This window comes from Lissotriton helveticus, chromosome 11 (assembly GCF_964261635.1).
Source record: "Lissotriton helveticus chromosome 11, aLisHel1.1, whole genome shotgun sequence".
Lineage (NCBI taxonomy): Eukaryota > Metazoa > Chordata > Amphibia > Caudata > Salamandridae > Lissotriton > Lissotriton helveticus.
The window spans coordinates 1185111224-1185138049 of record NC_136072.1 but is presented as its reverse complement, the minus strand read 5'-3'; the positions used below and the strand labels follow the sequence as shown (position 1 = coordinate 1185138049).

General features: G+C 46.0%; 1 protein-coding gene across 1 annotated transcript in view; it reads right to left on the bottom strand.

The window, feature by feature from the left end:
- The window catches only part of RIMBP2 (RIMS binding protein 2), a 1305415-nt gene that overhangs the window by 370041 nt on the left and 908548 nt on the right, over nt 1–26826 (bottom strand). Inside the window, exons 12-13 of the mRNA XM_078668014.1 lie at nt 21909–22018; nt 5788–6600 (exon numbers count right to left, since the gene is read on the bottom strand). Coding sequence (XP_078524140.1) covers nt 5788–6600; nt 21909–22018 — 923 coding nt within the window. The remainder of the gene's footprint in view (nt 1–5787; nt 6601–21908; nt 22019–26826) is intronic.

Genomic DNA, 26826 nt, shown 5'->3' with positions numbered 1-26826 from the left:
TGCTCAGACGTGAGTCCCAGGCTCTCCACACCACTGGAGTCAAGCTATCCAGGCTGATGAAGGCTGATAGCCAGAAACCGGTCCTTGGATGCTTGATTCCAGTCTGGGAAAGACATGGCTTGGCAGTTCGGGCTGGACTGTTCCCATGAGGCACAGGGTCAAGACTGATTTGCATATAGCCATGTCTGAACTGGGGTGGTGTGGAGTGCAAAAAACCGATGGATTTAGGCCCAGATCGTTGTACTGGGGTGAATGTATGACATTGTTCTGCATTCTGTCCATCAACTGTGTTTTTTGTAATTTTCACCCCGAGTGGGCTGGGTATGCTCAGACGTGAGTCCCAGGCTCTCCACACCACTGGAGTCAAGCTATCCAGGCTGATGAAGGCTGTTAGCCAAAAACCGGTCCTAGGATGCTTGATTCCGGTCCAGGAAAGACATGGCTTGGCAGTTTGAGCTGGACTGTTCCCATGAGGCACAGGATCAAGGCTGATTGGCATATAGCCAGTGTCTAACCCAGGGTGGTGTGGAGTGCAAAAAAACGATGGATTTAGGCCCAGATCTCTGTACTGGGGTGAATGTATGACACTGTTCTGTATTCTGTGCATCAGCTGTTGTTTTTGCATCTATCCCCATTACAACGTCACTGAATGTGACATTGTGATGGCAATAGAGGCTTGTAAATATGCCCCTCAGTTTCAAACAAAGTAAAACAAGGTGCTTCAACAATCATAGAACCTGCCTGCGGGAGTTGATTCTATGGCATGTCTGGTGGAGTCTGGGGCGATGTCGCACATTAGTAGTGACTGAGCACCGCGCCTTCTTGAGGCAGATTCACTCACTTGTCTTTAATCTGAAGCCCTTTGAAACATTTTGAAATGAGAAATGCACTACCGTTGATGCTGAACATGACATCCTTTACCAAGAAATCAACTGCTGTTTGTATTTGTTGTCCTGATGAAGGCTGCATGCACTAAGTTCAAAAGGACTGACACGTGCTGACATTTTAAGTAGGCTTAGCCTCTTTACCACAAGCTGTGTGAGCCCTAAGTAGGGGTGATTTGTTGTACTATTGGGGCCTTGTAGGTTTTTCTCCCACGTCCACTCACTGCTGACCCTTGTCCCTCTACACACATCGGAAATCTGCCCTTCTGATTCAGCTCAATATCTCAGCTTTTAACCCGTTTGCCGCTGCCGCGATTTCGCGGCAGTGGGGCCGTTTTAAAAAATGGGCGGGGCTGCGTCGGCCTATTGAACGTGCGCAGCACCAGCCAGGTAGTGCTCCGAACATTCGACAGTCGACGGCAGCACTTAACGGGTTAATTTGCTGTTAAATGTATGTTGTGATTTTTAGCAAACATGATACACTGATTCTGCATATGTATCAATATGTGAACATCAACTATTAGTATTTTGGGGGTTGGGAGTTTACTTTGGTCAGGCTGCCAGAGACACTGTGTCCTCAAGCAGCTATTAACCCTCTACTCAGCTCCAGACCCGGTTGTGTTATGGTGTTTTCGTAACTCTATCTCGCATTGTTACGGCTGTCAAGTAAGGTGCCCTTTCGTGCAGATCTGGGAACGACTGCGAGTTGGCTTTTGGTGTTTGGTCGTGTGATGTTAGTGGAGGGTTTGGTCAATGTTTAGTGTAGGAGTAATTTGCATAAGTTGATATGAAAGTAAAGTGAGTTTGGTCTTAGAAGATATTTAAAATGCCTTATGTGCAGTTCTTAATTTGTAAAAAAAAATATAAGTGCCAGGGCCCTCGTCAGGAGGACACTGCAACTCGCACCATCTGTCATCATGCCAGCGCTGCCAATGACAATATCGACACAACTACTGACAATCACACTCCTACAAGTGGGAACATTATGACTATTCCAGTTTCCCAACACTATAAGAATGGCCTGGGCAGCTGTTATTGGTCCATTTTAATGTATATTGAATCAATATACAAATGTTGTCGAACTCATTTCTAAATTAGACAGACAGCTCCACCATGTGCTAGACTGTCACAGTTTGACAAGTAAGGGGCAGATTTACAAGCCCCTTGCGACAACTTAACGCCACTGTTGCGTCACTTCTGTGACGCAGTGCATTCGTAAACAATGCGCCATGTTGCGACATATTTACAAAGTGATGCATCTAGGGAGATGCGTCACTTCGCAAACACCAGCGCTACATTATACCTGCGTCAGGTATAATGTATGCAGGGTGGGCGTTCTGATGTACGAAAGCCTCATAAAAGTGACGCAGTGAAATATACAAGATTTCACTACATCACTTCTACGACGCCACTGTGTAACACCTTGCGCCTGTTTGAAGCACGCGTAAGGCGTGATGCAGCATGATAGGAATAGGCATTCCTGACCGTTACTGGAGTTGCGTCGTGCTTGCGACACGACTCCAGCAATGCACTGCCCTTATGCCGACAAGATGCGTCACGCATCTGGCTATCCTTGCGCCACGGTGCGCCACATTGTAAATGTGACGCATCCATGGTGGCGCAAGGGTTTTTTTACGTGACACAAATTCACTGACGCATCTCTGCTGATATGCAGAGATCCGCCAGTTCTTGTAAATCAGCCCCTAAGTGCCTGTGCCGAGCACTGAAAACCACTGTCTCAAATTAAGCACTGCTTATGTGTACTGACAGGTGGCGGATGCACCAATGATGTTCCTTACAGTTACTCTAAGGACCGCCCTTGGTGCTCATGTTCATTGGGGCTGCAGGAGCGTTAATATTTCCTGCTGACGCAGACTCTTGGGCAGTCCGTAAAGCTCCAGAATTTTCCATGTATGAGCCTGCACCTGTAGTGAGGTCTTTTGTATGACTGGGGTTAGCGGCCCTTTTTGGAAGTAAAGTAACATTAATTTAAGTATTTCAAAGCAACACGTTGCAGCCCTTGAGGAAAACCCCGGTCTCTGTAGACATGACGTGTGTGATTGGTTCGGCTAAGGCGCGAGAGCAGTTCTTGGCAGTGACACACGTGCCGTTGCGGCATCATTTCAACCATCAGTGTGCACAGCAGCAGCTGATGGAGCCTACTGGGGACAAGGCACACTAGATGCTGATGTGGCCGTATGGGAACATAAGATGTGCTGATGGGGCTTGGTGTACACACAACACAGCTGCCACTCATGGTCTATGAAAGTGCTGACCGAGTCTGATCTGAATCCGCCGCGATACGTGCAGATGTGCTCGGGTGTCAACGTAACTTGTGCTGATGGGGTATTATATTAACACGACACAGTTGATGCTCTATAATGGTAACACAACAATCACTATAGTGCAAGGGTGCCTGCGTTGACACTAGGTAGCACATTGTGCACCAGCACTGGAAAATGACAGGAATGCTCTGTATTGTGATAAATACAGCACATTCCTGCCCTTTCTCTGTCATGCAAAAGACACACAGATGATGGATGGAACGCAGAACAAATCAAAACATTCACCATCAGTCACAGATCTGGGTTTAATCCATCATTCTTTTGCTCACCATGCTACCCCAGTTTAGACCTGGCCATATGCAAATCAGTCTTGACCCTGGGACTCTTGGGGACAGTCCAGCCCGAACTGCCAAGCCAGGTCCTCCCTGGACCGGAAAGAAGCATCCTAGGGCCGGTTTTGGGGTTTCTCCCCTCTTCAGCCGACATAGCTTGATTCCAGTGGCAAAGTGAGCCCAGGACCCACGTCTGGTAATACCTGGTGCTGGAATCAAGCTCCCATGAGGCAGAGGGTCAAGACTGATTTGCATATGGCCAGGTCTAAACTGGGGTGGCATGGTGAGCAAAAGATTGATGGATTTAACCAAGATCTCTTGACTGGGGGTGAATGTTTTGATTTGTTCTGCATTCCGTCCATCAATTGTGTGTCTTTTGCTTTCTCACCCTAACTGCAACTCTAACAAGGTATGCCCAGACATGAGTCCCGTGCTCTCCATGCCACTGGAGTCAAGCTATCCTGGCTGAAGAGGGGTGAAACCCCGAAACCTGTCCCAGGATGCTTATTTCTGGCCCAGGGAGGACCTGGCATGGCAGTTCGGGCTGGACTGTTCCCATGAGGCACAGTGTCAAGAGTGATTTGCATATGGCCAGGTCTAAACGGGGGTGGCATGGTGAGCAAAAGAATGATGTATTTAACCCAGATCTCTTGACTGGGGTGAATGTTTTGATTTGTTCTGCATTCCGCCAGAATATGAACACAACAGGCCCTGATGAGGTCTAATCATAATACAACACAGGTGGTGCAAGTAAGGTAAGATGTGAACACAACAGATGAGGTCTAATGTTACACAACACAGGTGGTGCAGATGGGGTAGTATGTAAATACAACAGGTCCTGATGAGGTCTAATGTTACACAAAACAGTTCATTCCGAGGAGGTTTAACAACAGGTTGTGACAGAGTCTAACAATAACGCAATGCAGTTGATGCAGATCGAGTACGATTTAAAGACAACAGATGCTACCATGGGCCCAATGTTGGTAACACAACACGGTTGGAGCTGATGGGATCTAATGCTAATAAAGCACAACTGGTGGCGACGGAGTGTAGTGTTTACACAATGCGCCCGATGCTGTGAATGTCCAATGTTAACAATGCAACAGACGCGAGCACCAATCTAACAGTAACACAAGCCCAATAGCTCACGAGAGGATCTAATGCAAGCACAACACAGTGGATGCTTTTTCAGATTGAACGTTAACACAACAAAATACGTGGTTGTTGAGGTTTACTATAAATACAAGCAAATAGCTGCTTACACAGACTAATGCTACCATAAGAAAACAGATGCTGACGTTAACCAATGTGAACATGACACAATATGTGTTGACTGAGTCCTATATTTCCTATATTAAGGCAACACAATAGACGCTGATGGACCCTTATGTTAAGACAACGCAAAACATGCTGAGGGACTCCTATGTTGACACAACACAATAGATGCTGATGGACGCCTATGTTCACACAGCACAATCAACGCTGATGGACTCCTATGTTGACACAACACAATAGATGCTGATGGACGCCTATGTTCACACAACACAATCAACGCTGATGGACGCCTATGTTCACACAGCACAATCAACGCTGATGGACTCCTATGTTCACACAACACAATAGATACTGATGGACTCATGTTCAGATACAATAGATGCTTGTGGACTCCTATGTTGACACAACACCATAGATGCTGGTGAGTCTAACATGAACAACACAATAGGTTTTCAAAGGAGTCTCAAGATATCACTGCACAACGTCTGCTGACAAGACGATATATGCTGACAGGGTCTAATGTAAGCATCACCCATTGGCGCTGACGGGGTCCTATGTTAACACAGCAGGATATCTGCTGATGGATCTAATGCAAACATCACCCATTGATGCTGTTGGGATCTAAAATAAACACAGTAGATGCTGACAGGTCTATTCTAAACATCACCCATTGGTGCTACTGGGATCCAGTGTTAACACATCTTTTTTGGAAGTGTTAACACAGGTGTGTGAGGGACTTATTTTAACATAATACAATGGGTGCTTTTAGGGGACAAGTCTATATTTTTCATCAGGGTAAGAGAGCAGATGTTTCATCTTGACCATCTCTAAGTGTGGTCTTGGCACCTGGGGGCAGCAGTCCAAGCAAGGTGGGGATGGATGACACCAATATTGAGTGAAGAATGACTCCCACGCATAGGCGCTACTTTAACCCACAAGTGATCCCCAACAGTGATGGAAGCGTGTGATGAACCACGCACTCAAGTATCAAACAACAACATGAGTTCATACCTGCAGGCAGTGTGGAGAACTCGACGAACGCCTCCTTCCTCTCCCTCTGCTCCAGAGGGAGCTGCCAGGGCATCTGGTGGGGCTTGGCCAACAGCTTCACCTTGTAGACCCCACCCGGTTTCAAGTTGAGGAACTGATAGCGGTAGCAACCAGCCTTCACAATGTCAAACTCCTCGTCGTTGAGGAAGATCACGTGGCTGTAGTTGCTGTTGGTGGGGACCCAAGAGAGCTCGGCAGACGCCTGGGTGACGTTGTGGATCTTGAGTTGGGAAGGGCCAACAATGACATCCTTCCCGACCAGCAGCGAGCACTGAAGGTCGTCCGAGAGCCCACGGTCCGTGACGCTCTGGATGGATATCCGGCAGGTGTTGGTGGCAAGGTGAAGCTTTTCTATAAGAGCCTTAGTTCTACCTCCAAAGTCCACACTCATCCGCACTTCCTTGTCCACCAGGACATTATAGCTCCTCACCGCCCCCCACCCGGGTGGCACAACGGGGGGCTCCCATCCCACAATCACACTTTTGGCAAGTTGTTTAATGAGGGTGATTTTTCGAGGATAAGGCACGATGTCTTCTCCAATCTCGTCAATGTTGACGTCCAGCATCCCTGAGCCGTTGTTCATGGCGGTGGTCTCCTGGAAGCCTGCTGGTTTCGGCTCCACGCTGCTCTCGTCCTGCGAACCAACGCCGACGTGGTTGATGCAGTTCTGGTCATGCTCACTCCCTGCAGAGTCCGACACGTGCAACTCATCGTTCTGAACAAAGTCCACGAAGTTGGACGGGACCAGCCCCCTCTGCCCGTCAAGGAGCTCTCCTGCGGAAGTAAGCAGAGACAAGTGTTGGACAAGCTTCAGCACTGATCTGACAGCACAAGAACAGGTATGTATGGCTCCTGCAGTGTGTGCTACGCCCTTCATGTATGTATGTAGAATGAGTCTGGTGGCCTCAGCCTGGCTCATTTGGAACCCGATTCACAGAACTAACTTAAGACAAAATCCTAAACTTACTACCATTTTGGTATTCACAGAAGGCACTTACTCATTTCGGTATTTACAGAAGTTAGGAGTCCTAACTTTAGGACTCCTAAATGCCTTCTGTGAATACCAAAAGTCTTAAAGTTAGGATTTTTTCTCAGTTTAGGAGTAGTAAAGTTAGGACTCCTAACTTTTGTGAATACCAAAATGAGTAAGTGCCTTCTGTGAATACCGAAATGGTAGTAAGTTTAGGATTTTGTCTTAAGTTAGTTCCGTGAATCGGGCCCCCAGTGTGCTAAGCCCTTCATGTATGTATGTGGGAGGAGTCTGGTGGCCTCAGCCTGGCTCCTGCAGGGTGCTAAGCCCTTCATGTACATATGTGGACTAAGTCTAATGGCCTCAGCCTGGCTCCAGTTGGATATGCTAGGCTTCACGTACATATATGGAATAAGTCTGTCGCTTCAGCTTGGCTCCTCCAGTGTGTGCTAAGCCCTTGACGTATATATGTGGAATGCGTCTGTGGCCTCAGCCTGGCTCTGTCAGCCCTGCATTGCGTGGCGGGAGAGAGCAAACATATGGCTCCCTCCTCCCCTTCCTACCGCTGGCGCTGATTTCAGCTGCCACGCCCTAGGGACACACCTTAGCGCCATAGTGCCAGGGTGCGAGCCTGAATCTACCACATGTTTTGTGCAAGAAGGGTACCCTTCCTGTATAAAATATTATGCCTAGACAAGTTTAAACCATTTTCCTGCTTTCTATGTGTGCTGTACAGTGCAGCACAGTTGCATAGTCTTCCAAAAAACATTTCTCCTTTTAACACTTGCTTTCCAGTGGAGTTAATTTTTGGTGCTAAACCCTGTCGACTAATAATAGTAAATAGGGTTTAGCTTCAAAAAGCGTGGATGGTTGCCTCAGAACGCCCATGTACCACCCATCTAACGTCCCCTTGACGCAAAGTAATTGAAAGCAGGTTTTCACGCTTTTGCGTTACTTTTCCGTGCAAACCAACGCTAATACCAATTAGCGAGGGTTTGTTAATCCCCAAAAAGGTTTAGCATCAGGTGTGCAAAAAAATAGTAATGATAACCCGACGCTAAACCTTTGTGAATCTGGACCCTGGACTTCCCTTTGCTGCGGACCCCCAAAACAACCCTACCCCTCTCGCAGTCCAGTCCGCACAGAGTGCAGTAGATCTTCAACGGAGGAGGTGAAAGTGAGACCCCCTTCTTGCTCTTTAACCCCTTTACCGCGGCATAGAATCCACCGCAGTGCGGAGGTTTCCGAGGTCTCCGAAGGTAGTGCTCGCGACGGCCGTTGGCCGACGCCAGCATGCAACGGGTTAAAGCCCCAGATGCCTCAGGGTATTAGTGTGCTATACAAATACATAAATAAATAAATAACATCAAGGGTCCATTTCTCAAAGATTTACTCTGTGCCCTGAGCACCCGAGACTCACACCAGGGGTTGGATCACAAGACGTTTTTGACTACGCTGTTTCGTGTCCCTGGTGGTAAGACAGTGCGTGGTGCAAACACCTTTACCACCGTATTATGAAAAAAATGATTCTGGAGGTGTTAATGTGTGACTTGAACAGTTGAGATTATTTGTTGTGTGGCATTCTGCTGTTGTGATGATGGGTTTTGTTCTTTTTTTGCGCAGCTCTATTTTTGTGCTCAATTATTGCAACGTGATTTTTTTGCGTTGTGTTCTGTTTTAACTGTTTAGATATAATGCGCTGTGTTATGCTCTAATTGTTTTTATGTTGCTTTGTGTTTGTTTATTCTGCTGTATTAATATTTCCAGACAAAAGCGGCATATGCCTCGAGAATTCCTGTGACCATTAGAAATCTGGAGATACTGCAAACATCTTTTGAATGTACAGGAACAAATTATTTGTCTTTCAGCATATCGAAGACACTGCGGGTGATCTCTGGTGCAAATCTTTGTGGATCTTGCAAAAGAGGCCTGTTGTAAGTTTGAGGTACTGCTGGTGTGTTGTTGTTGCTGTTGCTGTGTAGTCCAAAAGAGTGGTGGCTCACAATTTTGGTCCAAGACAATAATCTGCCAAGACAAATTACTCACATTCCGAGATTGTGAGAGGAGGGCCCCACAAACAAAAGAATGCTTTCCTACCCCTTGCCAATGGTCTTCCTGATCAAAGGAGGCGGGAATTAGCTCATAGCCACCCTCTGAGGATCCATCCTGGGGGCCTTGTCTGGGGGACCGGGGTGCAAGGCTCTTCTTTTGATAAAGATGAGAAGTGAGCCAAGTGGTTCTGGAGGCTTCAGGCGCCTTGAGGGGCTCAGGTTTCTGTACTATGGGCCCGATTCACAGAACTAACTTAAGACAAAATCCTAAACTTACTACTTTTGGTATTCACAGAAGTTAGGATTTTGTCTTAAGTTTGTCTTAAGACAAACTTAAGACAGACTTAAGACAGACTTAAGACAAAATCCTAACTTAAGTCTGTCTTAAGTTTGTCTTCAGTCTGTCTTAAGTCTGTCTTAAGTTTATCTTAAGACAAACTTAAGACAAAATCCTAACTTCTGTGAATACCAAAAGTAGTAAGTTTAGAATTTTGTCTTAAGTTAGTTCTGTGATTCGGGCCCACTATAAAACCGCATAACATCACATATTCCATTATATATTCCAGACAAGGTTACTCATCCTACTTTTCTAAGTCTACACTAGACTCCGGAGGTGGGACATCCTGTTCATAGGCAAATGAGATGCACTGAGAAAGGACCAGGGTCAAGCACCCCAGGCACTTCCTGAGATGCTATTCTGACTTGCGTAATGCATTTCTTAAATCAGTGGGAATTCACCTCATGGCACAAGAAGGGTGCTCGGGTATGACTTTATAGGGTGCATCAACTACATACCCGCCCAGGAGCAAGAAGGGAGCAACCCTATGTTACAAATATGTGCACCCTACTAATACCTCCTAGGTTGACACCTGGGTTAAATCTAAATGTGTTAGGGAATATCTGGGTGTTGCACCATTGGGGTTTGTCATCTGTAGAATGATTTTTGGCATTTGAACAAAGGTCTTGGGGGTTGATTTACTAAAAACTCATACAACGCATCGCAGCAACGAAAGCTTCGGCACTGCATTGCGTGAGAGGGAAAAAGAGTAGGAAAGCACCATTATCTACCACCAAGATATATCACTATTTCTGGTGCACTATCAGGCTGCCTGGTGCAGTGCACACACCTTTCAACCACAAAAAGTGACGTTCCTGTGGCGATAAGCCTTTGTAAATATGCCCCATAGAATGTCCCCTTGATACAAAGGAATGCAAAGCAGAGCAACTTTAAGACAACTTTCCCGCTCAAAACTTAAGTAAATTCCAAATAAACACTTTATACCGGCCTGTGCCACTTTTGTGATGAAAACCTCGTGTAAAACATCATTAAGTCTGCCCTCTGGTGTTAGACCGTAGGATAGATGGCTCTTCGAAGAAGGGTCTGCATATTGAAGCATTGGTTGCTAAATGGTCACTGAAAGAGGGTCTGTAGCATCACAATGTGCTTTGTAGGATTTGAAGAAAACTTTGGTTATTGGAGCAAAGGTGGACCTTTGGTATTAGAAAAAGGCTCTGAGTTTTGGGTCAAAGGCTGATTTTTAAGATTGTCATGGAAGTGCAGTGTGGGTTAAATATTTGCATTAGAAGAAATAACTGGGTGTTCACTAGAGGTGTTTTTGATATTTTAAGATACATATGGGTGTTGTGAATGGGTTGGTTTTTGATGTCTATAGAAAGGTCTGGGTGTTGCAGCCTAGGCTGATGTTTGGTTTTTGTAGTAGGGTGTTTTGAGACCCAGACTGTTTTTTTAAGCATTTTTAGGATGATTGGGTGTTGGAGTATAAACTGATTTTTGCTATTTGTTGGTTGGTCTGGATGACTGTGTGTTGCGGTCTAGGTCATTTGTTCATATTTGAAGAAGAGTCTGGGTGCTGGATTATGGGTTAGTTATTGTATTTGAGCAAGGCTCTGGGTGTCGGAACCTACGTTTCTCTTGGGTTTGCCACAGCAGACACTGTTCTTGATGTATTGTAGGACCTTCTCACGGCTGGGTTTGCGTAGGGCGCTTAGTTTTATGGGTAATTTGTGGCTTGAAGACAAGCGAAGAGAGTTCTGGATGGTTGCTGACCTCATGGCTTGAATGATAACCCTGACTGCTCTACGGTTGGTTATTGTGGTCGGTTATGTATGAGCAGCTGCGAATCGCAAGGCTTCTGGGTCATTCACAGGCATGGAGACCTCTTAAAATACCCGGTCAAAGGTTGAGTCTTTGAGGCTTCTGGCTTTGGAAGATGAGTAGGGATGTGGCAGGGTCCTTCTCATGTCAGTTTTCTCTGTCTGAAACACCTTTCTCGGAAAGACCCAAGGGGGATGTATGTCATTATAACGCATGCTTTTACCACGCATGCCTTTACAACGCAGGTTTTACAACGCAAGTCGTTACAACGACTTGCCTTGGGAGGCGCTGGATAGTGGAATAGTTTAATGTACTATTCCAACTCCAGTCCCCGTGGATAGTAGGGAAGGTTTTGGATAGTAAATTAAACTATTCCCTATCCAACAGCGCCCTCCAGCGCAAGTCGTTGTAATGACTTGCGTTGTAAATCCTGCGTTGTAAAGGTACTGCGTGGTAAAAGTTGCGTCGTAAAGGATGTTTCCCCCCAAGGGGCTAGATAGGAGTCGTTCTCGTATCGAATGTGAAATGATGTTACTTCCGGGGCAGAGTCGATCCCATGTCAGGTTAGGCAGATGTGCGATTCCTGGACCGCGGTCCTATACGCCTCCTAGAAAATATTTCCTTTTTTGTGAGCCCATCTGCTTTTGACTTCTGCTTAGTCAGCCTCTGCCCAGATTTAAAAATGCCATATTTTTGTTTTATTTTTCACAGCATTTTGAGCCTGTCATGAACATAAGGTGTTGAAGCTGCGCTCCACTGTAAATATTTACAAGGCTCAGACATGTTTACTGTGATTACAGGGCTGCCTAGTATGGGATGTGTCATCGGTCTTCGTAGCCGTGTCTCTGGCTTCCAGAGCGATTACAGAGAGCCGTCTGAAAAAAACAACGCTAAAATATACAGCTCCTCATTGTTCTCTTCTACATTTCCTTCTATAATTAAACACATTTAATATCTATTTTTTGTTCCATAAAAAATATGAAGTTACAACTAAAATGTTCCCACATTTACCTAATTCTGAAGATTTTGTGCTAGAGCAGCTAATTGATTCTTGGTCAGAGAAATCAAGGGAACAGAGCCTTGGAGTGATCTCCAATACCCACTGCCTGGACCCTAGGAGATCCACTGTATTCGATGTCAAAAGCAAGTTGGACAACTGCACTCAACGTCAACGGCGAGTTTGCCAACTCGATGTCGATAGTGACCTCAACAATTCAATGTTGACAGTGAGCACAACAACCCGACATCAATAGTGAGCTCAACAACCCGACATCAATAGTGAGCTCAACAACTCGACGTCGATAGTGGGCTCAACAACTTGATGTTGACAATGAGCTCAGCAACTAGACATTGATACCGAGCGCAACAACTCTATGCTGATAGTGAGCTCAACAACTTAACGCTGATAGCAAGATCAACAACTCTACGCTGATAGTGAGCTCAACAACTCTACGTCGATAGTGAGCTTAACAACTCTACGTCGATAGTGAGCTCAACAACTTAACGCTGATAGCAAGATCAACAACTCTACGCTGATAGTGAGCTCAACAACTCTACGTTGATAGTGAGCTCAACAACTCTACGTCGATAGTGAGCTCAACAACTTAACGTTGATAGCAAGATCAACAACTCTACGCTGATAGTGAGCTCAACAACTCAACGTCGATAGTAAGCTCGACAACTTGACATCAATAGTGAGCTCAACAACTCGACGTCGATAGTGGGCTCAACAACTTGATGTTGACAATGAGCTCAGCAACTAGACATTGATACCGAGCGCAACAACTCTATGTTGATAGTGAGCTCAACAACTTAACGCTGATAGCAAGATCAACAACTCTACGCTGATAGTGAGCTCAACAACTCTACGTCGATAGTGAGCTCCACAACTCTACGTCGATAGTGAGCTCAACAACTTGATATCAATAGTGAGGTCAACAACTCTACACTGATAGTAAGCTCAACAACTCTACACTGATAGTAAGCTCAACAATTCAACGTTGATAGTGAGCTCGACAACTTGACATCGATAGTGAGCTCAACAACTCTATGCTGATAGTGAGCTCAACAACTTAACGCTGATAGCAAGATCAACAAATCAATGCTGATAGTAAGCTCAACAACTCTACGTCGATAGTAAGCTCAACAACTCTACGCTGATAGTAAGCTCAACAACTCAACGTCGATAGTAAGCTCGACAACTTGACATCGATAGTGAGCTCAACAACTCTACGTCGATAGTAAGCTCAACAACTCAACGTCGATAGTGAGCTCAACAACTCTACGCTGATAGTAAGCTCAACAACTCAGCGTCGATAGTAAGCTCGACAACTTGACGTCGATAGTGAGCTCAACAACTCTATGCTGATAGTAAGCTCAACAACTCAATGCTGATAGTAAGCTCAACAACTCGACATCAATAGTGAGCTCAACAACTCCACGCTGATAGTGAGCTCAACAACTTGACATCGATACTGAGCTCAACAACTCTATGGTGATAGTAAGATCAACAACTCAACGTCTATAGTGAGCTCAACACCTCTACGCTGATAGTGAGCTCAACAACTTGACATTGATTGTGAGCTCAACAACTCTACACTGATAGTGAGCTCAACAACTTGACATCAATAGTGAGCTCAACAACTCTATGCTGATAGTGAGCTCAACAACTCGACGTCGATAGTGAGCTCAACAACTCTACACTGATAGTAAGCTCAACAACTCAATGCTGATAGTAAGCTCAAGAAATCAGTACTGATAGTAAGCTCATCAACTCTACGTCAATCATGAGCTCAAAAACTCTACGCTGATAGTGAGCTCAACAACTTGATATCGATAGTGAGCTCAACAACTCTACGCTGATAGTAAGCTCAACAACTCAATGCTGATAGTAAGCTCAACAACTCAACGTCGATAGTGAGCTCAACAACTCTAAGCTGATAGTAAGCTCAACAACTCAATGTTGATAGTAAGCTCAACAACTCTACACTGATGGTAAGCTCCACAACTCGACGTCGATAGTGAGCTCAACAACTCTATGCTGACAGTGAGCTCAACAGCTCGACATCGATAGTGAGCTCAACAACTCTATGCTGATAATAAGCTCAACAACACAACGTCGAAAGTAAGCTCAACAACTTGACATCGATAGTGAGCTCAACAACTCTACACTGATAGTAAGCTCAACAACTCAACGTCAACAGTGAGCTCAACAACTCTCTGCTGATAGTAACCTCAACAACTCAACGTCGATAGTGAGCTCAACAACTCTACGCTGATAGTGGCCTCCACAACTCGACGTCGATAGTGAGCTCAACAACTCTACGCTGATAGTGAGCTCAACAACTCGACATCGATAGTGGGCTCAACAACTCTACGCTGATAGTAAGCTCAACAACTCTACGCTGATAGTAAGCTCAACAACTCAACGTCTATAGTGAGCTCAATAACTCTACGCTGATAGTGAGCTCAACAACTCAACGTCGATAGTGAGCTCAAGAACTCGACATCGATAGTGAGCTCAACAACTCTACGCTGATAGTAAGCTCAACAACTCAACGTCGATAGTGAGTTCAACAACTCTACGCTGATAGTGAGCTCAACAACTCAACGTCGATAGTGAGCTCAAGAACTCGACATCGATAGTGAGCTCAACAACTCTACGCTGATAGTAAGCTCAACAACTCGACGTCGATAGTGAGCTCAACAACTCTACGCTGATAGTGAGCTCAACAACTCTATGCTGATAGTGAGCTCAACAACTCGACATCGATAGTGAGCTCAACAACTCTACACTGATAGTGAGCTTCACAACTCGACGTCGTTAGTGAGCTCAACAACTCTACGCTGATAGTGAGCTCAACAACTCCACACTGATAGTGAGCTTCACAACTCGACATCGATAGTGAGCTCAACAACTCTACGCTGGTAGTGAGCTCAACAACTCGACATCGATAGTGAGCTCAACAACTCTACGCTGATAGTGAGCTCGACAACTTGACGTCGATAGTGAGCTCAACAACTCTATGCTGATAGTAAGCTCAACAACTCAATGCTGATAGTAAGCTCAACAACTCGACATCAATAGTGAGCTCAACAACTCCACGCTGATAGTGAGCTCAACAACTTGACATCGATACTGAGCTCAACAACTCTATGGTGATAGTAAGATCAACAACTCAACGTCTATAGTGAGCTCAACACCTCTACGCTGATAGTGAGCTCAACAACTTGACATTGATTGTGAGCTCAACAACTCTACACTGATAGTGAGCTCAACAACTTGACATCAATAGTGAGCTCAACAACTCTATGCTGATAGTGAGCTCAACAACTCGACGTCGATAGTGAGCTCAACAACTCTACACTGATAGTAAGCTCAACAACTCAATGCTGATAGTAAGCTCAAGAAATCAGTACTGATAGTAAGCTCATCAACTCTACGTCAATCATGAGCTCAAAAACTCTACGCTGATAGTGAGCTCAACAACTTGATATCGATAGTGAGCTCAACAACTCTACGCTGATAGTAAGCTCAACAACTCAATGCTGATAGTAAGCTCAACAACTCAACGTCGATAGTGAGCTCAACAACTCTACGCTGATAGTAAGCTCAACAACTCAATGTTGATAGTAAGCTCAACAACTCTACACTGATGGTAAGCTCCACAACTCGACGTCGATAGTGAGCTCAACAACTCTATGCTGACAGTGAGCTCAACAGCTCGACATCGATAGTGAGCTCAACAACTCTATGCTGATAATAAGCTCAACAACACAACGTCGAAAGTAAGCTCAACAACTTGACATCGATAGTGAGCTCAACAACTCTACACTGATAGTAAGCTCAACAACTCAACGTCAACAGTGAGCTCAACAACTCTCTGCTGATAGTAAGCTCAACAACTCAACGTCGATAGTGAGCTCAACAACTCTACGCTGATAGTGGCCTCCACAACTCGACGTCGATAGTGAGCTCAACAACTCTACGCTGATAGTGAGCTCAACAACTCGACATCGATAGTGGGCTCAACAACTCTACGCTGATAGTAAGCTCAACAACTCTACGCCGATAGTAAGCTCAACAACTCAACGTCTATAGTGAGCTCAATAACTCTACGCTGATAGTGAGCTCAACAACTCAACGTCGATAGTGAGCTCAAGAACTCGACATCGATAGTGAGCTCAACAACTCTACGCTGATAGTAAGCTCAACAACTCAACGTCGATAGTGAGCTCAACAACTCTACGCTGATAGTGAGCTCAACAACTCAACGTCGATAGTGAGCTCAAGAACTCGACATCAATAGTGAGCTCAACAACTCTACGCTGATAGTAAGCTCAACAACTCGACGTCGATAGTGAGCTCAACAACTCTACGCTGATAGTGAGCTCAACAACTCTACGCTGATAGTGAGCTCAACAACTCGACATCGATAGTGAGCTCAACAACTCTACACTGATAGTGAGCTTCACAACTCGACGTCAATAGTGAGCTCAACAACTCTACGCTGATAGTGAGCTCAACAACTCTACACTGATAGTGAGCTTCACAACTCGACGTCGATAGTGAGCTCAACAACTCTACGCTGGTAGTGAGCTCAACAACTCGACATCGATAGTGAGCTCAACAACTTTACGCTGATAGTGAGCTCAACAACTCGACATCGATAGTGAGCTCAACAACTCTACACTGATAGTGAGCTTCACAACTCGACGTCGATAGTAAGCTCGATAACTTGACATCGATAGTGAGCTCAACAACTCTATGCTGATAGTGAGCTCAACAACTTTACGCTGATAGTGAGCTCAACAACTCGACATCGATAGTGAGCTCAACAACTCTACGCTGATAGTGAGCTCAACAACTCGACATCGATAGTGGGCTCAACAACTCTACGCTGATAGTAAGCTCAACAACTCTACGCTGATAGTAAGCTCAACAACTCAACGTCGATAGTGAGCTCAATAACTCTACGCTGATAGTGAGCTCAACAACTCAACGTCGATAGTGAGCTCAAGAACTCGACATCGATAGTGAGCTCAACAACTCTACGCTGATAGTAAGCTCAACAACTCAACGTCGATAGTGAGCTCAACAACTCTACGCTGATAGTGAGCTCAACAACTCTACGCTGATAGTGAGCTCAACAACTCGACATCGATAGTGAGCTCAACAACTCTACACTGATAGTGAGCTTCACAACTCGACGTCAATAGTGAGCTCAACAACTCTACGCTGATAGTGAGCTCAACAACTCTACACTGATAGTGAGCTTCACAACTCGACGTCGATAGTGAGCTCAACAACTCTACGCTGGTAGTGAGCTCAACAACTCGACATCGATAGTGAGCTCAACAACTCTACGCTGATAGTGAGCTCAACAACTCGACATCGATAGTGAGCTCAACAACTCTACACTGATAGTGAGCTCAACAACTCGACATCGATAGTGGGCTCAACAACTCTACGCTGATAGTAAGCTCAACAACTCTACGCTGATAGTAAGCTCAACAACTCAACGTCGATAGTGAGTTCAACAACTCTACGCTGATAGTGAGCTCAACAACTCAACGTCGATAGTGAGCTCAAGAACTCGACATCGATAGTGAGCTCAACAACTCTACGCTGATAGTAAGCTCAACAACTCGACGTCGATAGTGAGCTCAACAACTCTACGCTGATAGTGAGCTCAACAACTCTATGCTGATAGTGAGCTCAACAACTCGACATCGATAGTGAGCTCAACAACTCTACACTGATAGTGAGCTTCACAACTCGACGTCGTTAGTGAGCTCAACAACTCTACGCTGATAGTGAGCTCAACAACTCCACACTGATAGTGAGCTTCACAACTCGACATCGATAGTGAGCTCAACAACTCTACGCTGGTAGTGAGCTCAACAACTCGACATCGATAGTGAGCTCAACAACTCTACGCTGATAGTGAGCTCGACAACTTGACGTCGATAGTGAGCTCAACAACTCTATGCTGATAGTAAGCTCAACAACTCAATGCTGATAGTAAGCTCAACAACTCGACATCAATAGTGAGCTCAACAACTCCACGCTGATAGTGAGCTCAACAACTTGACATCGATACTGAGCTCAACAACTCTATGGTGATAGTAAGATCAACAACTCAACGTCTATAGTGAGCTCAACACCTCTACGCTGATAGTGAGCTCAACAACTTGACATTGATTGTGAGCTCAACAACTCTACACTGATAGTGAGCTCAACAACTTGACATCAATAGTGAGCTCAACAACTCTATGCTGATAGTGAGCTCAACAACTCGACGTCGATAGTGAGCTCAACAACTCTACACTGATAGTAAGCTCAACAACTCAATGCTGATAGTAAGCTCAAGAAATCAGTACTGATAGTAAGCTCATCAACTCTACGTCAATCATGAGCTCAAAAACTCTACGCTGATAGTGAGCTCAACAACTTGATATCGATAGTGAGCTCAACAACTCTACGCTGATAGTAAGCTCAACAACTCAATGCTGATAGTAAGCTCAACAACTCAACGTCGATAGTGAGCTCAACAACTCTACGCTGATAGTAAGCTCAACAACTCAATGTTGATAGTAAGCTCAACAACTCTACACTGATGGTAAGCTCCACAACTCGACGTCGATAGTGAGCTCAACAACTCTATGCTGACAGTGAGCTCAACAGCTCGACATCGATAGTGAGCTCAACAACTCTATGCTGATAATAAGCTCAACAACACAACGTCGAAAGTAAGCTCAACAACTTGACATCGATAGTGAGCTCAACAACTCTACACTGATAGTAAGCTCAACAACTCAACGTCAACAGTGAGCTCAACAACTCTCTGCTGATAGTAAGCTCAACAACTCAACGTCGATAGTGAGCTCAACAACTCTACGCTGATAGTGGCCTCCACAACTCGACGTCGATAGTGAGCTCAACAACTCTACGCTGATAGTGAGCTCAACAACTCGACATCGATAGTGGGCTCAACAACTCTACGCTGATAGTAAGCTCAACAACTCTACGCCGATAGTAAGCTCAACAACTCAACGTCTATAGTGAGCTCAATAACTCTACGCTGATAGTGAGCTCAACAACTCAACGTCGATAGTGAGCTCAAGAACTCGACATCGATAGTGAGCTCAACAACTCTACGCTGATAGTAAGCTCAACAACTCAACGTCGATAGTGAGCTCAACAACTCTACGCTGATAGTGAGCTCAACAACTCAACGTCGATAGTGAGCTCAAGAACTCGACATCAATAGTGAGCTCAACAACTCTACGCTGATAGTAAGCTCAACAACTCGACGTCGATAGTGAGCTCAACAACTCTACGCTGATAGTGAGCTCAACAACTCTACGCTGATAGTGAGCTCAACAACTCGACATCGATAGTGAGCTCAACAACTCTACACTGATAGTGAGCTTCACAACTCGACGTCAATAGTGAGCTCAACAACTCTACGCTGATAGTGAGCTCAACAACTCTACACTGATAGTGAGCTTCACAACTCGACGTCGATAGTGAGCTCAACAACTCTACGCTGGTAGTGAGCTCAACAACTCGACATCGATAGTGAGCTCAACAACTTTACGCTGATAGTGAGCTCAACAACTCGACATCGATAGTGAGCTCAACAACTCTACACTGATAGTGAGCTTCACAACTCGACGTCGATAGTAAGCTCGATAACTTGACATCGATAGTGAGCTCAACAACTCTATGCTGATAGTGAGCTCAACAACTTTACGCTGATAGTGAGCTCAACAACTCGACATCGATAGTGAGCTCAACAACTCTACGCTGATAGTGAGCTCAACAACTCGACATCGATAGTGGGCTCAACAACTCTACGCTGATAGTAAGCTCAACAACTCTACGCTGATAGTAAGCTCAACAACTCAACGTCGATAGTGAGCTCAATAACTCTACGCTGATAGTGAGCTCAACAACTCAACGTCGATAGTGAGCTCAAGAACTCGACATCGATAGTGAGCTCAACAACTCTACGCTGATAGTAAGCTCAACAACTCAACGTCGATAGTGAGCTCAACAACTCTACGCTGATAGTGAGCTCAACAACTCTACGCTGATAGTGAGCTCAACAACTCGACATCGATAGTGAGCTCAACAACTCTACACTGATAGTGAGCTTCACAACTCGACGTCAATAGTGAGCTCAACAACTCTACGCTGATAGTGAGCTCAACAACTCTACACTGATAGTGAGCTTCACAACTCGACGTCGATAGTGAGCTCAACAACTCTACGCTGGTAGTGAGCTCAACAACTCGACATCGATAGTGAGCTCAACAACTCTACGCTGATAGTGAGCTCAACAACTCGACATCGATAGTGAGCTCAACAACTCTACACTGATAGTGAGCTTCACAACTCGACATCGATGGTAAGCTCGACAACTTGACATCGATAGTGAGCTCAACAACTCTATGCTGATAGTGAGCTCAACAACTTTACGCTGATAGTGAGCTCAACAACTCGACATCGATAGTGAGCTCAACAACTCTATGCTGATAGTGAGCTCCACAACTCGACGTCGATAGTGAGCTCAACAACTCTACGCTGATAGTGAGCTCAACAACTCGACATCGATAGTGGGCTCAACAACTCTACGCTGATAGTAAGCTCAACAACTCTACGCTGATAGTAAGCTCAACAACTCAACGTCGATAGTGAGCTCAACAACTCTACGCTGATAGTGAGCTCAACAACTCAACGTCGATAGTGAGCTCAAGAACTCGACATCGATAGTGAGCTCAACAACTCTACGCTGATAGTAAGCTCGACAACTCAACGTCGATAGTGAGCTCAACAACTACGCTGATAGTGAGCTCAACAAGTCAACGTCGATAGTGAGCTCAAGAACTCGACATCGATAGTGAGCTCAACAAATCTACGCTGATAGTAAGCTCAACAACTCGACGTCGATAGTGAGCTCAACAACTCTACGCTGATAGTGAGCTCAACAACTCTACGCTGATAGTGAGCTCAACAACTCGACATCCATAGTGAGCTCAACAACTCTACACTGATAGTGAGCTTCACAACTCGACATCGATAGTGAGCGCAACAACTCTACGCTGATAGTGAGCTCAACAACTCGACATCGATAGTGGGCTCAACAACTCTACGCTGATAGTAAGCTCAACAACTCTACGCTGATAGTAAGCTCAACAACTCAACGTCGATAGTGAGCTCAACAACTCTACGCTGATAGTGAGCTCAACAACTCAACGTCGATAGTGAGCTCAAGAACTCGACATCGATAGTGAGCTCAACAACTCTACGCTGATAGTAAGCTCAACAACTCAACGTCGATAGTGAGCTCAACAACTCTAAGCTGATAGTGAGCTCAACAACTCAACGTCGATAGTGAGCTCAAGAACTCGACATCGATAGTGAGCTCAACAACTCTACGCTGATAGTAAGCTCAACAACTCAACGTCGATAGTGAGCTCAACAACTCTACGCTGATAGTGAGCTCAACAACTCAACGTCGATAGTGAGCTCAAGAACTCGACATCGATAGTGAGCTCAACAACTCTACGCTGATAGTAAGCTCAACAACTCAACGTCGATAGTGAGCTCAACAACTCTAAGCTGATAGTGAGCTCAACAACTCAACGTCGATAGTGAGCTCAAGAACTCGACATCGATAGTGAGCTCAACAACTCTACGCTGATAGTAAGCTCAACAACTCGACGTCGATAGTGAGCTCAATAACTCTACGCTGATAGTGAGCTCAACAACTCTACGCTGATAGTGAGCTCAACAACTCGACATCGATAGTGAGCTCAACAACTCTACACTGATAGTGAGCTTCACAACTCGACATCGATAGTGAGCTCAACAACTCTACGCTGATAGTGAGCTCAACAGCTCAATGTGGACCGTGCGCTCCACCCCAGTAGGTACCTTCAAAGAAGCCGTCTTCATCCATGTCACCGTACACGTAGAGGTATTTTCCAGATGTCAGGGGCAGCTCCGCTTCAGGATTTTCATTCGGCCCATCAAAGGGGTTATAACTGAAAACAAAAAGATCAGGAATATAACATCAGTGAGTGAGCTGCGACCACGGTTCAACGTCTCCTCAGACCTGTGCAGGGACAGACTTTGAGATTCTAATGCATCATCACCAGACATGTATTACCACCCACAACACATCTCCAATCATTCACCCAGGACATTTCCACTGTCCATTTATGTAACGTTTATCAACAAATATTGGAGAGTTTTAGATTGGAAACTTAAGGAGCATAGTTGGAGACAAAAATAAGTGAGTTGGAGAAGAGCTGGAAGGAGAGGTTCTTGGGCATCAGATATTGTGCAAACCTAAGACCCCAAGTGCAGTTCATGCCCTGACAAGAGATGGAGCGATGTATGAAGCATGTTGATAAAATATTATTAAATCAGAAAAAAACTTTGCAAAAGTTTCAGTATCAGTAAATAAAATGCAGAGATTAGAGCTATCACCTTCATTCCAAGAGATGTGTTCAATGTGGGTGCAAAAAGCTCTAACTGCTTGCACATGACACAGGTGGGTGTTTGCACCAAGCCACACCTTCTGTGCAAGGCCATGAGGAAGGGTGAAACTAGTCTGCAAAGCATCACTCTGCAATTCTTTCATCTTACTCCACTCTTTTGCATGCTCACTTTCCTCCAGGTAAGATCAGTAAGAAAGTGGGGCTGAGCACAACCTGCTAAACCCTCGATGTGCACGGAGTGTAAGGACTGGTCCAAACAACGCCAGGGCCTGATGTGCTCTCGCGCCAGTCACACGTCACTCTGAGAGCACAGCACTGAACATGGCTCCCCAGGGGTCCAGATGGAAGCAATGGGTTGACCTCAGTGGAAGAATTTACGTTTATCGTTAGGAAGAGGGACGGAGTAAAATGAATGCCAAGCAAGAGCATTCTGGAGACTGGATGTCAACAGGCGACCAGCATTGGAAGGATAAACATCCTTACCAACCAGTCCCAGATATGTGCACATTTCCAACAGGCCAGGACGGGCAGTGCACGTTCAGGCACCATACAATGCACCGGTCATTAATGTTTTAGTCATTTTCAGTGCCAGCCTCATGTCGCGACTCTACGGAAGGCCAGATGGACACTCGTGGTGAGGAGAAATGTCACTTAGGCAAAGAACAAGGGGCTGAGGGCTGCAGGAGCTGGGGCAGGAGATGCTCAACATGGCATAGCGGATACTGCTGGCCTGCGCTGCTCCACTCACCACCAGCTGGTCAGGCAGGCCGCCACCATCAATGGGAGCTCTCCTGCTTGCGCGACCACAGGTCCAAGAGCCCCTCTGCCCTCCTTCACATGAAGCCCTGCCCCAAGTGCTGGGACGCGGTTACACCTGACGCCTGCCAATGCCTGCCCCAGCAGTGCCTCTGGTGACAGTTTTCTGGCAATAGCCCTCGTTTTTTGCCGCTTTGCATGTCAGCGATACTTATTGCTAATGACATGCAAAGTAGGCGTTCCCCAATAAAATGTAATGAATAATGTCGCTAACACACCATCGCTGCGCTAAGCACCGTTCATCGCAACTATTTAATGCTTGAAAAATTGTTTGCTTAACCACCTTTAACATGGGAGGTGGATTGTTATGTTAGTCTACGCTTGCCTATTAGCAAGCTTTTCAGTATCCTACTTGCATTATCGCAGGATTTCTCCCGCTAATCCCCGCTATCGCTGGATTTCACATCGCATCTTAGCAAAGCGTTGACAATACGCCGCTAAGAGTGCGATGTGATCTAGTGTTAGATGGCGAGAAATAAAATACACTAAGCGTGTTTTGCGATATTTATCGCATTTGCTTGCTAATATGGCCCGAAGGGGCATATTATCAAGAAGGGCGTTAAAATTATCGCCGCTTTAGCGGCAGAAAACTGACACTAATGTGGTGATAATGGGCTTGACAATATGTCCTTGTGGATTCCCATAGAAGCCCAGGTTCTGGTGTCAACATGGGCTTCTATGGGAATTCACATGGGCGTATTATCAAGCTGCGATAATTTTTACCACATTTCTTGATAATATGCCCCAGAATGCTATTGGTAATGGGCGTAGTGGTAGTGTCAATGGTGTTTTATTTCAATGTGTAGGTGGAATTTGATGCTGTAGGCGTCATCTACAATGGCCATGAATGTTGACGCCCTAGCTGATGCAAAAGGATGTCCTTTACCCCTTCGGCTGTGCTTTAGCGCTTAGAAGTTGTCGTGCTGGGGTATAAGCAACAGCCCTGGGAAAACGGGACTGCGCTGCCGTGGAATTTTTCATGTAAGTTTGCTGCACTTGCCTGGTGAGCCGACATCTGCCACGATTCGGTAGATTTAAAACATAAAAACAGTTTGGGACATATTTACAAGCCCCTTGCGCCGCTTTTGCCTCGCCGTTGCATCTTTTTTGTGACGCAGCGGCGGCGCAAAGGATGCGCCATGGTGCGGGGTATTTACAACGTGACGCATCTGGGAGATGTGTCACGTTGTAAAGCTCTGCGCCAGAAGGAGGCGTTCCTGCGCAGGAGGGGTGCGTTTCGGCGCAGGAACGCCTCCTGAAAGTGGCTGAGTGAAAACTACAAGATTTCACTCAGTCATTTTGGGGCCCATGCTGCGTCAAAACCCTGCGCCTGCTTGAAGCAGGCGTAAGGATTGACGCAGCATTGGAAGAATAGGGCACCCCCGAGCATTGCTGGAGCTGCGTCGTGCTTGCGACGCAACTCCAGCAATGTATCACTTTTACAGCAGAGATGCGTGACGCATCTGTGCCGTTTTTGCCCCATGGTGCGCCGCATTGTAAATGCAGCGCAACCATGTTAGCGTAGGCATGGCGCACAATAAGTGCCGCATCCCTGCTGATATGCAGGGATGCGCCACTTATTGTAAATATGCCCCTTTGTTGCTAGCTCAAACGGATCAAAAGTTATTTTGATCCACCTCGGCACACTCCTTGCAACACGTATCCGGCCGCCTCTCGGTTGATTACTGTCATTTGGCATCAAAGATGTGACCATCTAATGTGAAACACTTACAGCCTGATTCATGAAGCGAAATAGCGCCCGCAATGGCTGCGAAAACGCAATTGCGGGTGCAAAACACGGAATCGGCATTCAAGTACGAAATAGCGAAATCGCTAAAAAATAATAGCGAGCGGAATAGCGATTACGCTGTAAAAGTCGCAGACTCCGGGAAGTCGAGCATTAGCGATAATGAAATAGCGACCAACCACGGAATCTGCGAATTGAATAGCGAAACGCAATATTGTCTCAATCGGCATTCATGAAAGAAATACATTAGCGAAAAATCGCTAAATCGCACATTAGCGCGGCGCAATTTAAGGACAACTCAAAGCAGGTGGTAACCATAAAAGCCATGATTAACCAAAATTTGAAAAACTGTTAGCCAATCACCAACAGGTCCAGGCCTGACCAATCACATATAAGGACATTCAGCAGCAGCAATAGGCGTTCCACAATGCCTGGGATGTACATGGTGGTGAGGCGGCGAAGGCTACAGCGAGCAGCACGGAGGAGACGCATGAGGCAGGCACGGATTTACCGGCAGCGGGTCACCTTGCTGGGGCAAACCAGAGAACAGATTTATGCGAAATACAGGCTGAATGGGGAAATGATCACCTGGCTGATACAAGAACTCGACCCCATCATGCAGCACCCAACAAGGCGAAACAATTCTGTGCCCACACATGTGCAGGTATTGTGCAGCCTGCACCTCCTGGCATCCGGCAGTTTCCAGGGCATAGTAGCCGCTGCTGGGGGGATTTCCCAGCCCACCATGTCACGCTGCCTCCACACTTTTGTTGACGCCATGCTCACCCAGCTCCACCGGCACATCACATTTCCCACGAGCCAACAGGATTTGGACCTCACAAAACTACAATTTTATAATGTTGCCCATTTTCCCCATGTCCTTGGCTGCATAGACTGTACCCACGTCGCCATCTGCCCACCAGCTGCCACGGAGTATATGTACCGCAACAGGAAGTCGTACCACTCCCTCAACATACAGATGGTCTGCAATGCCAAGACCATCATCACTGACATTGTGGCCCAGTACCCAGGGAGTACCCATGACTCCTTTATCTTCAGGCACAGCGGACTCCACACACGACTGCTCAGAGGAGAGTTTGGGGAAGGACACCTACTTGGTAAGTACACTTTGTCGACAATGTCACATTGCAATGAAGTAACTGCGCTGCACAGGCAATCAACATCTGCTCCTCTCATTCAGGTGACAGTGGCTACGCCCTACGGGAATACCTCCTGACCCCTTACCTCAACCCTGCCACACCTCAGCAACGCCGCTACAATGTTGCGCACATCCGGACAAGGAACTGTATTGAAAGGACATTTGGCCTGCTCAAGAGCAGGTTCCGTATACTGCACAAGACAGGTGGGGCCATGTATTACAGTCCTGCAGCGTGCTGCCGCATTGTGGCTGTCTGTGCAATGCTTCATAACATTGCAACCAAGCGCCGGATACCAGTTGACATCTCAGGCAGTGAATCTGAGGGGGACGACCGGCCACCAGCACATGCGCACCATGCACGCGGGGATAACCCAGCTGAAGGCCACAGACGTCGCAACCACATCACAGCTAACAATTTCTAGCCCACCCCCTTCCCCCACCCCACATATCACAATTGCATGCAAACTGTAATGATTACACAAGGCGTATGTGTGCACCAAAATAAATGTATTTGTTTGAATCACAAAAAAATTAAATGGGTCTCCGTAACAACTATATACAAAAAGCAGTATTCATGCATACTGCATGAGACGCTCCATGGCAGGCTTAAGTTCAGCCTGCGTCTGT